Source organism: Pelodiscus sinensis, chromosome 4, assembly GCF_049634645.1.
Source record: "Pelodiscus sinensis isolate JC-2024 chromosome 4, ASM4963464v1, whole genome shotgun sequence".
NCBI classification, from domain to species: Eukaryota; Metazoa; Chordata; order Testudines; family Trionychidae; genus Pelodiscus; species Pelodiscus sinensis.
In genome coordinates this window covers 90546974-90562446 of record NC_134714.1, presented here as the reverse complement: position 1 = coordinate 90562446, position 15473 = coordinate 90546974, and the positions used below count along the sequence as shown (strand labels likewise).

General features: G+C 47.1%; 1 protein-coding gene across 1 annotated transcript in view; it reads right to left on the bottom strand.

Moving 5' to 3' along the window:
• Positions 1–15473, bottom strand: part of PRMT3 (protein arginine methyltransferase 3) — a 112292-nt gene that overhangs the window by 91163 nt on the left and 5656 nt on the right. The window contains exons 4-6 of the mRNA XM_075927736.1: positions 11166–11215; positions 7818–7920; positions 2233–2386 (exon numbers count right to left, since the gene is read on the bottom strand). Of these exons, the coding sequence (XP_075783851.1) occupies positions 2233–2386; positions 7818–7920; positions 11166–11215 (307 nt within the window). The remainder of the gene's footprint in view (positions 1–2232; positions 2387–7817; positions 7921–11165; positions 11216–15473) is intronic.

Below are 15473 nucleotides of genomic sequence, written 5' to 3'. Positions count from 1 at the left end.
TTTTGGGGCTGCCGGGCCAAGTGGGGGCGGCACCGTGCATGCACCATGCGCCCAGGGAGCAAGAATGTCTCAGGCCGGCCCTGGTCACTTGGCGGGTGTACATAAATGCACCGGCGGGCGCCATGATATCTGCAGGCACTGCGCTGGGGACCACTGGTCTAGACAATTTTTAGTCCTACTATCAGCGTAGAGGACTGGACTAGATCAGTGATTTCCAAATTGTCGGTCCATGGACCGCTGCCTGCAGGGCCACGGCACACTGCCGAGTGCAGGGGCGGGTATTGCTCTAGGTCCCAGCAACAGCACGCAGGGACTCTGGGAAGGAGCAGAAGCCCCCTAGTGTAGCTAGGGCCCAATGGCAGCAGCAGGCAAGTAAGAAGCAATCACTGGGCTCGGCCCCCACAGCAGAGAGGACTTGTAGCCACTGCTCACAGAGACTCTGGGGCATACTCTGGGCTAGATACCTGAGTCCTGACGGGAGGGCAGAGTGGCTGCTGCTGCTGCTTGGCCCCCAGAGCCCAGGCTGCAGCTGGGAGGGGGAATCTCTAGGTGGGCTGGTCCCTCCGCTCCAAGGAGTCTTTCCCAGGGCAGCACCCCCAGCCCAGCCAGCCCCAGCCTAGCCTTGCTCCTACCCCAGGGCAAGCAGTGCTTGGGGGACAGGTAAGACACACCCTCTTCCTCATCCTCCTGGGAGCAGGACCCTGGAGTCTCAGGGCTATGGGTGGGGAGAAGACTGGCCCCAGGCAGCTCCCAGCAGAGCTGCTGCAATCCCTGCCTGGGGCCCAGGGAAGCTGCTGCCAGCTCCCAGCATGTGTGGGGTGGGGAGAGCCAGCCCTGGAGGGTCATCAGGGGGCTGAAGAGGGGCAGGGGCAGATAAGGGAAACAAGGGGAAACAGGGAAGTGTGAACTGAGGGCAGGAGGGAAATGCAGAAGGCACTGAAGGGATGTTGGGGGGAACTCAGGGGAAACTTATGGGGCAAATGGGAGCAGGAGAGCAATGGAGGGAAACTCTGGAGAAGGGAGGGAAAAGGGGGGGATGCTGGGAGGGGAGGCTGGGGGGAAGACTGTGGGAGCAAGAGCAGCCTGGCTGGGGAAAGGGGAGACACAGGGCAGGAGTTGTACAGAAGGGAAGGGGGAGATACAATGGCAGTCCCTCACCCCATAGGACAGGAGGAAGGGAGGGAAGAGGTGACTGGTAGTAGCACTTGGGGGCACCCGCTCCAATGCCCTTGATAAAATTTCTAAAGTTGCAAAATAGGGTGCCCCAAATGCCTCCTGCCCCTGTAGGTGCCCCTATCTGTGCCCCTCCATCTGCAGTCGCCCCGGGGGAGGGGCTGCCCCACCCAGCAGCCAGAGGGGAATTCTTTCTGTGAATTTTTTTTAGCATTGGAGATATCTGCAAACTCTGATCCGTCATGGAATGGAAACATTTTATTTGCATATTCACATTCATTTGCATAAATAATCTGTAAATAAAATGTTACCGGTTCACCAAAAGTTTGTGAACGCGTTTGCCAGCCTGTGGTATAAAAAAGGTTGGGAACCACTGGACTAGATGACCCCTCCAAGTCCCTTCCCAGAGTCTCAGGATTCTACTTGCATGTGCTAACAGGCAGCAACTGTAACTTCTTAAATACTTCCATCTTTCCAATGCTTCTGACTGCTTCAACTGGAGTGGCCATTGTTGTCATCTTGAACTAACAGTTGAGCAGGATTTCATAAATGCCAGAAGACCCAACAAAGTCTGAACTCCCTTTGTGTGTGTGCAGCTGCACCTCCATCACCATCATACTGCAAAACTTCATGATTTAAAGTCAACATGCACAAAGTGAAGATCAGCTGAAATATTCTTGATAGTACTCCCTAGATGAGTTTTGAGATAGCGGAGAAGTGGCAGGAAAGAAGTTTGCAATGGGGTTCCTCAACACTGGAATTTGATCCTCCTATTGAGGAGTGGGAGTGGTAGCAGGAGTAAGAAGGGGAAGAAATCTGTTTAGTTACTCAGGAGTTCTGTCTAGACATTTTGCTTTAACTTGTAATATTTTTAAAACATCACAATCGACACATGTGCAAAGAGATGAAACACACAAATAGCACAACATATTAGTTTTAATTTACAATTTCCGCAGTTTATGTTTCTGCTGACCACTAGTACTACATGAATATATTCCTGCCTACCATCCAGAATTCTGCCAACTGTTTCAGAAAAAGCTTCAGTCAAAAATGCCTTACCTCATTTTCTGAAGATCTTCTTGTGCATTTGCTAATGCTGTTTCCGCAAGCTTTGCTCTGTGTTCTGCACATTTCAACTGTTCAAGGATTGCTGTGTTATCAGTTAACCCATTGGGGTATGAAATGTTTGTAGAATCGTAAAGATCTTCTATGTCTAATGAAATAGAACAAATGTCAATCACTGTCAACTGACAGCATTACCTAATTACAGATGTGCATAAATATATAGAGGATAAATTAAATGCCTGACTCCTCTGCCTTAATTCATTAAACTAGTGTTTCCCAATTTTAATTTGGCCACAGAACCCTTTTAAACCTAGAGGCTATGTCTACACTGGTGCGATTTTGCTCCAGAGCTATGCAAATGAGGCTAAGCGTGGAATATTTGCATATATATATATATATATATATATACACACACACATATACATACATACATATACAAACAAACAAACAAACAAACAAACAAACAAACAAACAAACAAGCCGCCATTTTTCCAGAAGAGGCTTTTGCGCAAGGAAGAACTGTTTATACGGCCCCTTCTTGCACAAGAAAAACCCTTTTGCGCAATGCCACTACACTGATGAAAATAATCAGCGTAGTGGCATTGCGCAAGAGGGTTTTTCTTGCGCAAGAAGGGGCCGCGTAGACAGCTCTTTCTTGCGCAAGACCCTCTTCCGCAAAATGGCAGCTCATTATATATGCATATGAGGCTCAGCGATATTCCACGCTTAGCCTCATTTGCATAGCTCTGGCACAAGGTCGTGCCAGTGTAGACATAACCAGAAAGAATTTTGCGGAACCCCTAACAACAGTCTTATATATGAGTTGAAAAAGTAGACCACAAATAAGTAAGGATAATAATAAACAAATGCTAAACAAGGTCGTGAGATCAACATTTAGTTTAACTGCACATATTTAAAAACAAAACTTACATTTAGTGTGTACAACATTTTTTTTTTAAACCATAAAATGTTATTGTAATGGAATTCTTTCGCAGGAACCTTATTTTGGGAAACATTTGGGAAACACTGCATTAAACAGTACTTTATTCTATAATTATTTCCATGGATAGGATTACTTGCAGAACAAGGTAACACTTAACATGAATGAATAAAACATCCCTAAAAAATTACTTTTCAAACAAAAAAAAAATACTTTTCAAAGTTGTCTAAATATTCATGACTTCCTCGGGACCCAACAAGTCCTGAACAAGACTGCTGAATCAGGGGATGTAAATGTCAGCCCCTCTGCTGCCGGCCTCCGGGTCTGCTCCTACTAGGGATGTTAAATTGCATTAAATCAACTAGTCGATGGAAATTCCATCAACTAGTTGAAAAGCAGGGGAAACTGCAGAGCCACAAAGGGGTTAGCTCCAGGCAGGCTCTTAATAAATTTAGAAAGCAGAAGCGTAGGGGGCGGGGGGTGGGGAGGGAGGAACCAGGTGCAAGCCGAGACAGCTGATTGCCGGCTCGTACCTGGTCCACTGTGCTTCAGCTTTTTACAAGTATTAAGAGACAACTATGATGGACCACGTATGTTGTCTGACCACAGAGTTTCAACCTTCACTATATGATAAACAATATATTCACAGCCCTTCAAAGTCACCCCTCAGGGCTATTGTGGGGCTTAATAAAAATGTTAAATGCTATGAGATCCATAGGTAAGTAGGATTCATAAATATTAACATAATACCTTGGCCATCATTTCTCATTAGAGCAGGAGAGGGGGGAGGATGACTCAGCACAAGGCTAGAGCTGTAGCAATAGATCTGCTAGAACCAGTGGCACTGGAACACTTTTTACAATGGGGGTGCTGAAAGTTAGTGGCCCCCAACCTTTTTACTTTGCAGCATCCCTTTAGACCTGCCTGTGCCCCTTCTCCCCAGAGCTGGGAAGGACTGAGCCTTGGGTCTGGGATGAAGGAGGATTGGGGGGAGGGAGGAGCCACAGAAGAGAGGAGGATGAGGCTGGGACCAAAGCTTGGGGCAAGAGCAGAGCCTGGGGTGCGATGGCCATCAGCACTGGGATCCCACAATGTCCCCACACCTAAATCTAGAACTGGTTAGGGTCAGAGGAAGGGGAAAATAATGCTTCCACACCAATCAGAACAGGAAACAAAAATCAGTATCCCTTCCCTAAAAGCAGACCCCAATATAAGATTCAGGAGGAGAATGCAAGGAGAAAAACTGCCTTGAGACACCCTGAGCATGCACACTCATGGAACATGCTAGAAACCAGCATAAATTTACAATGGAGATGCAAAGCATAACTAGAGTCACAGAACAGGACTGAAGTGGATGATAAGGCCATGACAAGCCATTGGTAAAAGCTGTCACGAAGCACAGGACATTGCTCCTGAAGACTTGGAGAGCCCTCTTATTTAGGTTTTGTCAAGCAGCTTGGAGGTTACCTCAGTGGCTCAACAGCGACATCGCAGCTTCCTCTAGAAGTAAACGAGACACTAAATGGCACAGATTTTCTAAAGCGCTCAGCGCCTCTAATTCCAAATGGCACTCCAAATACACAGCACCTTTGGAAATCTGACCCTTGGCAACTTGCTCAAGGATCACACTGCAAGTCGGCAATATATCCAAAGATCCCAACTATCACTTGGTTAGGAAAAGAAAACAATGTGCCATTCCCAACTTGTGTACTAATACAATAAAGAAAGTTCCAATTAGGACTGGAGCCCCCTCATGCTAGGTCAGGGGTCAGCAACATTTTCAAACCAAAAAGCCAAACTACATAAAAATTCAAACCAAGTGATCAACAAAGAGCGGTAAAAGAATACCCATTTGCATGAATGAAAATATACAACTTTATATTATTGATAATTGCCATAATGATTAATATCATAAATGGAACATTGTACTCGCAGACTTTATTTAATGGGATTTGTGCTGCTGCATCTTTTCGCACATTTCTTTGAAGTTTACATCAGTGGCTCCCAACCTGTTTGAGCATATAAACCACTTTTCAATCTCTTAAAATTTTACGGTCTCCCAAACAATATAGCTGTGCCTGCAGCCTGTACATCCCTCAGCCCGTGCTGCTTCCCAAGCTGCATCCCTCAGCCCACTAAGGTTGGGAGCAGAGAGGCTTCATGCCGGCAGCCAACACGTCCTTCTACCTACGTTGCTTCCCATGGCTCGGGGAGCAGAGCAAGATAAGGGACTTGTGGGGCCCCTGCTTTCTGGGGTGAGGCCAAAAATGAGGGGTTAAGTATATGGGACAGGGCTGCCAGTGAATAGGATACAGATGGTGGTGCAGGATCTGGGTGGGATGTAGGAGGGGTGAGGGTGCGAGGTCTGGGTGGGAGGCAGTGTGCAGGAGCAGGCTGAAGGGAGGCTGTCTGGCCAGTAGGGTTGCCAGGTGTCTGGTTTTAAACCGGACAGTCCAGTATTTGAGCTTTCTGCTCGGGAAACAAATTGAGAAAATATAAATGAGAAAATATAAGTGTCCGTTTTTTTCTAAATAAGATGTAATGTAGATTGTGATGTAATGACAAGTGTGTCTGATATTTTTGTTGAAACCATCTGGCAATCCTACTGGCCAGCCAGAGTGCAGGGTGTCTGGGCAGGGGGTAGGAGTGCAGAATCTGGGCAGATAGGGGTGGGGGAGCACTTACGTGTTTTCACGCCACGTTGCAGGCACTGTATAACATGGCCTCCTGCTGCTCCCATTCACTGGAAGGAAGGATTTGCAGGGGAAGCCCCCAGGAAGTGTTTCTTGGGGAAGGGGGGCAGAATGGCAGTACACATGGAGCCATTTTTGGTTCCACTTGTCGCCCATGTGCTAGGGACAGAGTCATTTTTCCACTCTGCTTGTTTCCCGCACACCTGATCTGGTGGGGAGGCTTGGGGATTTCTCCTCTCTCTCACAGGAAGTCACCACTGGCGTTCCAATCTTGCAAGGGTCCTAAGGCTGTAGCATCAGTGCAGGTTCCCTGCTGTGGGGGAAAGCTAGGGAGGGGTTAGTTAAGGCTCGAGAAGAGCCATAGCTGGCTCCCTAGTGAGGCATATTTGTCTCATGAGCCATACGTTGCCAATCCTTGTGGTAGGTGTTGTAAAAACACGGGAGGACATGGCCCCTGCCCTAAAAATCTTGTAATTTAAGTGAAGGAATGATTCACCAAGTGAGTGACAAAATTGTATTGGCACAAAGAAGGAAGAATACAAGTAACACAAATATAAGTCATGAGAGAGAAAGCCAAATCATCAGAACACCAAGGTGGAAATAAAACACAGCTGTACATCATAGAGTATTCTTGTATTTGATGGATACTTATAGAATCATAGAATAATAGGACTGGAAGGGACCTCGAGAGGTCATCGAGTCCAGGTCCCCACCCTCAAGGCAGGACCAAGCTCCGTCTACACCATCCCTGACAGATGTCTATCTAACCTGTTCTTAAATATCTCCAGAGAGGGAGATTCCACCACCTCCCTTGGCAATTTATTCCAATATTTGACCACCCTGACAGTTAGGAATTTTTTCCTAATGTCCAATCTAAACCTCCCTTGCTGCACTTTAAGCCCATTACTCCTTGTCCTGTCCTCAGAAACCAAGAGGAACAAATTTTCTCCTTCCTCCTTGTGACACCCTTTTAGATATTTGAAAACCGCTATCATGTCCCCCCCTTAATCTTCTTTTTTCCAAACTAAACAAGCCCAGTTCGTGAAGCCTGGCTCCATAGGTCATGTTCTCTAAACCTTTAATCATTCTTGTCGCTCTTCTCTGTACCCTTTCCAATTTCTCCACATCTTTCTTGAAATGTGGCGCCCAGAACTGGACACAGTACTCCAGCTGAGGCCTAACCAGTGCAGAGTTGAGCGGCAGAATGACTTCACGAGTTTGGCTTACAACACACCTGTTGATACAACCTAGAATCATATTTGCTTTTTTTGCAACAGCATCACACTGTTGACTCATATTCAACTTGTGGTCCACTATGACCCCTAGATCCCTTTCCGCCATGCTCCTTCCTAGACAGTCACTTCCCATCTTGTATGTATGGAACTGATTGTTCCTTCCTAAGTGGAGCACTTTGCATTTCTCTTTATTAAACCTCATCCTGTTTACCTCTGACCATTTCTCTAACTTGCTAAGGTCATTTTGAATTATGTCCCTATCCTCCAAAGAAGTTGCAACCCCACCCAGTTTGGTATCATCTGCAAACTTAATAAGCGTACTCTCTATCCCAATATCTACTTAATGAAAGACAACCAATCTGAAATAGTTTCTATGACAAGATTACTACCTCTAACATTTATTTGTAAGTGTTCAGATTTTAAATACATGAATATAATATTCAAAGATATTTTGCTGCAGCATAAGAATGGAAATTCCATAAATATTTACAGTTAAATGTGACACTGTTGCCCAATCTCCTTATTATGATACAAAATATTCATAGATTACTTCACTCAAAGATTTGGGATAATACATTGTCCTGGGAAATGTAAATCTGGTCCATCTGCAACTCGGAATATTGTCTCAGATGGACTGCACTAACTAAACTATGAAAGAGGTAAATACACTTCTTTCTCTAGCAAGGCTATGCTCAGATAGAAAAGTCTTACCATACTGAAGTAAGAGATCATCTTCTAGCTCTGGTTTCAAGTATTCGTCTTCTTCCCAAGGCAGTGGGCTGCTGAGAGAATTCAAGTATTCTGCACTTGGTTTCTAAGAGAAAGTTAAATGAGCATATGAAACAAGTTTCTTTAAAATCATTAGACCTTTGTTTTAAAAGTAAACTACAAGACAAATCATTAGTTTCATTTTTCTCCCATCATTAAACTCACCTGGGTTAGGAGTGTCTAAATGACTTATTAAAATAAGTTTGTAGCAAAAACCGAGAGAGATGCATTACTTAGCAATGTGACCAAAAAAGCAGAGGAGAGGGCCTCAACCGTTTTCTTTCCAAGGCCCCCACAACTCCAAGGCCCCCTTATTCTACAACTGTTTATCTGAATATAAAAGCCAGGAGTGGCTGTAAGGGTTACCAAGCAGGGCCCCATGCCACAGAAGGCCTCACAAAGCTGTAGCTCAGGCTTTGGCTTCAGCCCCAAGTGGCAGAGCTTGGAGTCCCAGGATTCAGCCTTGCACAGCAGGGCTTTGGCTGTCTGCCCTGGGGTCCCTGTGTCTAATGCCAGCCCTGGTTGGGGATCCCCAGAGGATCCCAGAGTCTTGGCTGAGAACTGCTGGAGTGGAGAAGGGCACTCCTGGATTCTAAATCAGGCTCTGTCGTCAACTGACTTGTAGCAAGTCATTTAGGGCCCACTTTTTGTAAAATGCTGAGCCCTACAGTTCTAATTAGCCATGTATGTTCAGCTATCTTGAGGGGGCCGGAGGGAAGGGGAGAAAAAATCAGGCTCAAAACATTCATTTCTCCATCTGAAACACAAGACTAATAGTAAGTTGTAACAAACTAATCTATGCAACCTGAAGATGAAAATATGCCTGGGCATGACAGGTCTCAAAAACAATAGGTTGTATAAGACTCCATCCATGCTAAAACTAAACTGCATCAGGAGAAAGTAATACAGTAAAAACTGTGTTATCCAGCACACTCAGGGATTAGGGCATCCCAGTTATCTAAAAATTCCAGTTATCCGAGGGTCCCATCAACCTAGGAAAAGCCAATGGACAATAATAGCAAAACTCAAGTTTTTAATATTGGTAGTTTTGTAGTGTGAGGTAGTTGGTCTCACATTTCTGTTTTGAGTTAAAGATGATTAGTACTTCATAAATAAAAAACTGTTAAGCCAATCATGGTTAACCAAGCCAGGCCTGTGCACCTGAAGTTGTGACAGTATTGTGGCTGGGAGCAATGCCGGTTAAAGTTTTCTGATTAACAGAGTGCTAGATAACAAAGGTTTCACTGTAATACAGTGGTCTCCAACATTTTTACACCCAAGATCATTTTTTAAATCTCCGAACAGGCGAAGATCTACCGCCCCGCCCCTTCCTTGAAGCCTCGCCCTCTCTATTCTCCTCCTGTCCATCATTTGCTATCCCCAGCCCTTACTTACACACTCTGATAAACAGTTTATTTTTAAATTATGTGATGTATAAAATTAAAATCACGTGTTTATAGTTATGAAATAAATGGTCTGGTTTTTATTCATGCTATTTAAATCTAAAATGAAGCATTTATAATTATACATTTTGTGGGGACAGAGTTCTGCGGGTGGGGGCAGGGGAGAGGGAACAGGGTGCTGGGAGGGCAGGGGAGAGGTTTCTGCAGCTGGGGACAGGGTGCCAGTGGGGACAGGAATAGGGACAGAGTTCTGTAGCTGGGGGCAGGAGAGTGGGGACAGAGTTTGGAGAGTGGGGACAGAGGAGTGGGGACCGAATTCTGTGGCTGGGGCGTGGAGGCTGGGATGCCAGTGGGGGCAGAGAATCCCCTGTATTTGCCTCCTCCCAGGATTCCCCCCCCCAGAGGGAAACCAGCGCGCGCCTGCCCTAGGGCCGACCTCTCCCGCCCCCCCCCCAGTGCAGGGAAACCCCGCGCGCGCGCCTCCCTCGGGGCTGACTCTCCCCCCCCCCCCCCGGCGCAGGGAAACCCCGCGCGCGCGCCTCCCTCGGGGCTGACTCCCCGCCCCCCCGGCGCAGGGAAACCCCGCGCGCGCGCCTCCCTCAGGGCTGACTCCCCCCCCCGGCGCAGGGAAACCCCGCGCACGCGCCTCCCTCGGGGCTGACCCCCCCCCCCCCCGGCGCAGGGAAACCCCGCGCACGCGCCTCCCTCGGGGTTGCCCCCCCCCCCCCGCCGCAGGGAAACCCCGCGCGCGCCTCCCTCGGGGCTGACCCCCCCCCCGGCGCAGGGAAACCCCGCGCGTGCGCCTCCCCTGGGGCTGACTTACCCCTCCTGTGCGGTGCAGGGAGCCGATGTTCCCTCCCGCAGTACACCCGGCAGAGCAGCTAGCACTACTTCCGGAATTGCCGGAAGTGGCGCTAAGCTGCAGGACTTCTGTCCTTCCCCGGGAAGCCGACACTACCTCCATTTTCACTGGAGGTACGTAGTGGGGCTTCTCGGGGGTGGGAGGGAAATGGGGGCGGGGCGGACAGGATGCCTTGCGATCGACTGGTCAAGGCCTTGCGATCGACCAGTCGATCACGATCGACCTGTTGCTGACCACGGCTGTAATATGTTAATAAGTCGTAGTGTATTCAGGGACTTGAAGCAGTCCTTGCTATACTACATCTTTGAACCAGATATCCTGGTATCAATATAAACCTGTAACAGAGACAGGCCTGAAACAACCAAATTAGAAGGGAGCAAGCTCCATTCTCTGGCAATACTATTGAGTAAGGATGTTAAAATGCAAGTAATTGTGTAAATGTGTAACCACTGAAAAACTCAGCAGTTACATGGTTACACACACCCAAAACCAGCTCCCTGGAAGCCAGTGCGTGCTGGGAGCTGGTTTTGAAGCTGGGTCCTGCCTACTGCCTCAATATGGAGAGCTGACTGCTACCCCCACACTGCTGCCTGTGATATCGTAGCAGCCTGCATGTAACCATTCACTGTCTACCCATCTTACCTGCACAGACAGATCCAGTGGCAGGGAAACCCCTCCCTAAACCGGATGGAGCAGCTGCTGTTACTCCAGCTGTAGTCAGGCTGGTAGGTAATTTCCACAAACCCCAATGTGCAGCACAACCACATGAAGGACAATTATTTGAATGTTATGGGAGACTAGAAACACTGCCTGGAATGAATCAATCTTTTTACATTTTATTTAATGTGGATTTTGCAAATTAAAACTAAAAACCACTTAAGCAGCTCACACATTGCATAAATTCACTAAAATTTTAAACCAATTTCCACAATTATTTATTTCTAAAGAAAAATAATGTACAATTATACAGTAAAAGCTCAGTGTCTTCCCCCATACAAAAATAAATTAAATAAATTGTCCACTTACCTTCCTTCTAACAAAGTTTATTAGCTTAATGTATCCATAAAACTCAAGTGCTGAAAAAGAAAAAAGCTCATGTAACAAAATCATACATTTTACAACAGCACAAATGTTAAGTTGTTCAATTGCCCAGTGCTTCCAGAAGTGTACCTTACCATTTAGTAGGGAAGTAACAGTGTAGTCAATTAACCGATAAGCAAAAGCTTATCGGTTAATGCTATAGACTATATACGTTTTCTCCCTCCCCTCTACCAGTAAGTTTTTTAGCAGGCTGGCCAGCAGCCCGGCTCAGTCCAGGCTTGCGATGGGTCCAGGACCTACCCCTGCTGCAGCTCTGCATTTAAAGTGTATTAGGAGCCAGGCAGCCTGTCTCAGTCCCAACTAGTGCCCAGTCCAGGAGCTCAGACCTCCCCGGTCAGGGGCTGTTGCCACCCTGGTTTTTAAACTGGCTCCCCTTGTGGATCAGCTTCTGCCTGGCACCCACACTGCTGCATCTGAGACAAAGGCAGCAGCGCAGAGTGGTCAGGTCTCCCCCACCCATTCCCTCCCGGGTTCTATAGAATAGTCGAGTAACTGATAAGAATTCATGAGGCTAATCAAATATTGAATTAACCGGTATTTAACATCCCCACTCTTTAGAGCAGATTGCAAATTAAGGCAATCAATCTACATTATTCTGATATTTTTCTTCAGGACTTAAAAGTCAGATTTTTTAATTCAGCCATCAGACTATATCTGCAACACACTAAGAACTGAACACACATAAACATAGCTTATCTAATAGGGAATTCTATCACTTAGCAAACAGCTTTCCACCAGGTTTGCTGAGACAGGCAGCAACATACATAGCATTCATAATAAGAGTCTTTGGATACAAACCTGAGTATAAATGCTGGTATTTTATCCCATGACAATTTTGATATACCTTAGCAGCTTTCGAATTATTGAACAAACTGTCAGCTAGAACTAATTTAATGACGAATAATCCCTTCAACTAGTTATGTAGCATGGTAACAAAACTGGTTTAAACATATCCCATGTTCATAGAATCATAGAACTGGAAGAGACCTCAGAAGGTCATCAAGTCCAGCCCCCTGCTCTAGGCAGGACCAATTCCAACTAAATCAACCCAGCCAGGGCTTTGTCAAACCGAGACTTAAACACCTCTAAGGATGGAGACTCCACTACTTCCCTAGGTAACCCATTCCAGTGCTTAACCACCCTCCTAGTGAAATAGTTTTTCCTAATATCCAACCTGGACCTCTCCCACCACAACTTGAGACCATTGCTCCTTGTTCTACCATCTGTCACTACTGAGAACAGCCTCTCTCCATCCTCTTTGGAACCTCCCTTCAGGAAGTTGAAGGTTGCTATCAAATCCCCCCTCACCCTTCGCTTCTGCAGACTAAACAGACCCAAGTCCCTCAGCCTCTCCTCATAAGTCATATGCTCCAGCCCCCTAATCATTTTGGTTGCCCTCCGCTGGACCCTCTCCAATGTGTCCACATCCTTTTTGTAGTGGGGGGGCCAGAACTGGACACAATACTCCAGATGCGGCCTCACCAAAGCCGAATAAAGGGGAATGACGACATCCTGGGATGAGGTTTACCTGGGTGGTCGACAAATACCTTTGATGTCGACACCCGCACGTCCAGACTATCGCGCTGAGCCAACAAACAGCTGATCAGCTGTTTGTCGGCTCAGCGTGGCAGCCATGTAAATTTAAATGAAGCGGCGATTATTTAAATCGTCACTTCATTTTACTATGTCGGGTAGCCTAATCTACATGCCTCTGTCGCCAGAGGCATGTAGTCTAGACGTACCCTCAGAGCCCTTCCCATCTAGTGTCCCACCAACAGTGACTGAGATACTTAATCGTGACAGCTGTTAACACGTACTATGCCATTGTAGGTAATCTGATAGCATTCCTTCCACAAGTTTATCAAGCTCTTTGTTTTCTTTCCATTTAAATGGCTAAAGAAGCTATCAATTTTAAATGTCCTTTGTAATGTCCAATTCTGCTTGGCTTTTGCCAGTTCTCCCCCATACTTCCTGACCTTCCAGATAAGGATGTAATAGTATAGTTGATTAACCGATAAGCAAAAGCTTACAGGTTAATGCTACGGACTACACGTAATTCCCCACCACCATCAGTAAATTTTTAGCAGGCTGGCCAGCAGCCCAGCTCAGTCCCAGCCTGCACTGGGTCTAGGACCTACACCAGCTGTGTCTTTTCATTTAAGTGTATTAGGAGCCAGGCGGGCAGGCAGGCCAGCTCAGTCCTGGCTTGCACTGAGTCAGGGAGCTCAGGCCCACCCCCTGGACAGGGGCTGCTGCCACCCCATGCTGTTGCCTCTATCATAGGCAGCAGTGTGGGGTGGCAGGCAGACAGCCAGCCCTCAAAGGGAGCTGGGTTTCAAACTCTCACCTCGTGGACCAGCTCCCACCTGGCACCCCATGCTGCTGCCTCTGAGAGAGACTCAGCAGTGCGGGGTGGCAGGGACTCCCTGGGAGTGGAGCTAGAGTGCCCTGGCTTCCAGCCCCACCCCTTGGGACTACAGAATAATCGACTACCTGATGAGAATTCATGAGGTTAATCAACTATTTAATTAACCGATATTTAACATCCTTATTTCCACAGGTAGTGTTCCTTGCTGATCCAGCTCTTCTTTCATTATTTACAAGCTCTCTCTTAATAACCAATTTGAGAGCCTTATCCATCTAGTTTTGTCTGCAACCTTTCCCCTAAATCCCCCACCCACCCACACTTTGGTGGTATACAGGCTTCAGGAACATGCATCAAAATTGCAGAAATAAATTCAAAGCCTCCCCCACATTCAGATCCTGGAATTCCTCAGTCAAGTCTACTTCCCTAACTTTTGTAAAGTCTGCCCTTTTGAAACCAAGGGCCCTAATTGCAGGCCTACTTTTGTTTATCCACCCATTTAGCTTAAACTGAATTAATTCATGATTACTTGAACCAAGATTGTTCTCTAGAACCATGTCTTCTTTGAGAATCTCATTACTTACTAATTAAATCTTGTTGGTTTGGTGAGACATCTACCACTTCTAAGATTATCTGGGCCCTACCTTTATTAGGTCCATTAAGATCAACATATTATACTGACTACAGTGAAAGACTCTGCCTCACATTATCCAAGAAATTAAGCAATCACCTGATAAGTATTTTATACAAGAAACAGAAAACCATCAAGAATGACATTTCTAACTTAGAGAGTCTCATCTCAAGACAAACATCCACACCGACTGACACCTTGCAAGACTTCTGTTCCACCAGACAAGAAACCTACTATACACACTTCTATTCCCTACAACAAAGAAAAGACAATAAACTTACTAAACTGCTCCACACTACAGGCTACAACAGCAACTACCTCAACCCACAGGATAATATTGTTAACCTCTCCAGCTACAAACTCAATCCAGGTGGCGGCTTTGCTCTGGTGTCCCTGGTCTGCTGGGGGGGTCCAGCGGCTTTGCTCCCCATCTCCCTAGTCTGCTTGGGCTGTCCCGCTGCGGGCGTGCTCCGCGGCTTTGCTCCTGTCCCCCTGGTCTGCTGGGGGGGGGAGGGGGTGCAGCTAGTGCCCCCCCCAGCAGACCAGGCTTTTCTTGCCTACCCCTGGGGTAGAGCAGTTGGGGGCTGCCGGGTTGGTCCCACAGCGCTGCTCCGGACCAACCCGGCAGCACCCCAGCTGCTCTGCCCCAGGCGTCCTGATTCAGCCGCTGCTGGTCAGTTTCAGCAGCGGCTGACTTGGGGACGCCTGGGGCAGAGCAGCTGGGGTGCTGCTGGGTTGCTCCAGTAGCGCCGAGGAGCCGCGCTACTGGAGCAACCCAGTAGCACCCCAGCTGCTCTGCCCCAGGCGTCCCCAAGTCAGCCGCTGCTGAAACTGACCAGCGGCTGACTACAGGAAGCCCGAGGCAGAGTTGCTCTGCCCCAGGCTTCCTGGAATCAGCCGCTGATCAGTTTCAGCAGCAGCTGACTTGGGGACGCCTGGGTTTCTTAAGTTGAATCTGTATGTAAGTCAGAATTGGCATCCAGATTCAGCCGCGGTTGAAACTGATCAGTTTCAGCAGCGGCTGACGCCAGTTCCAACTTACATACAGATTCAACTTAAGAACAAACCTACAGTCCCTATCTTGTACGTAACCCGGGGACTGCCTGTATTTGATCTGAGGAAGTGGGTCTGGCCCACATAAGCTCATCATCTAATAAACCATCTTGTTAGTCTTAAAAGTGCTACATAGTCTTGTATTTTGTTTCAGCTACCTTTATTAGTAGCACATGTCCTCCAA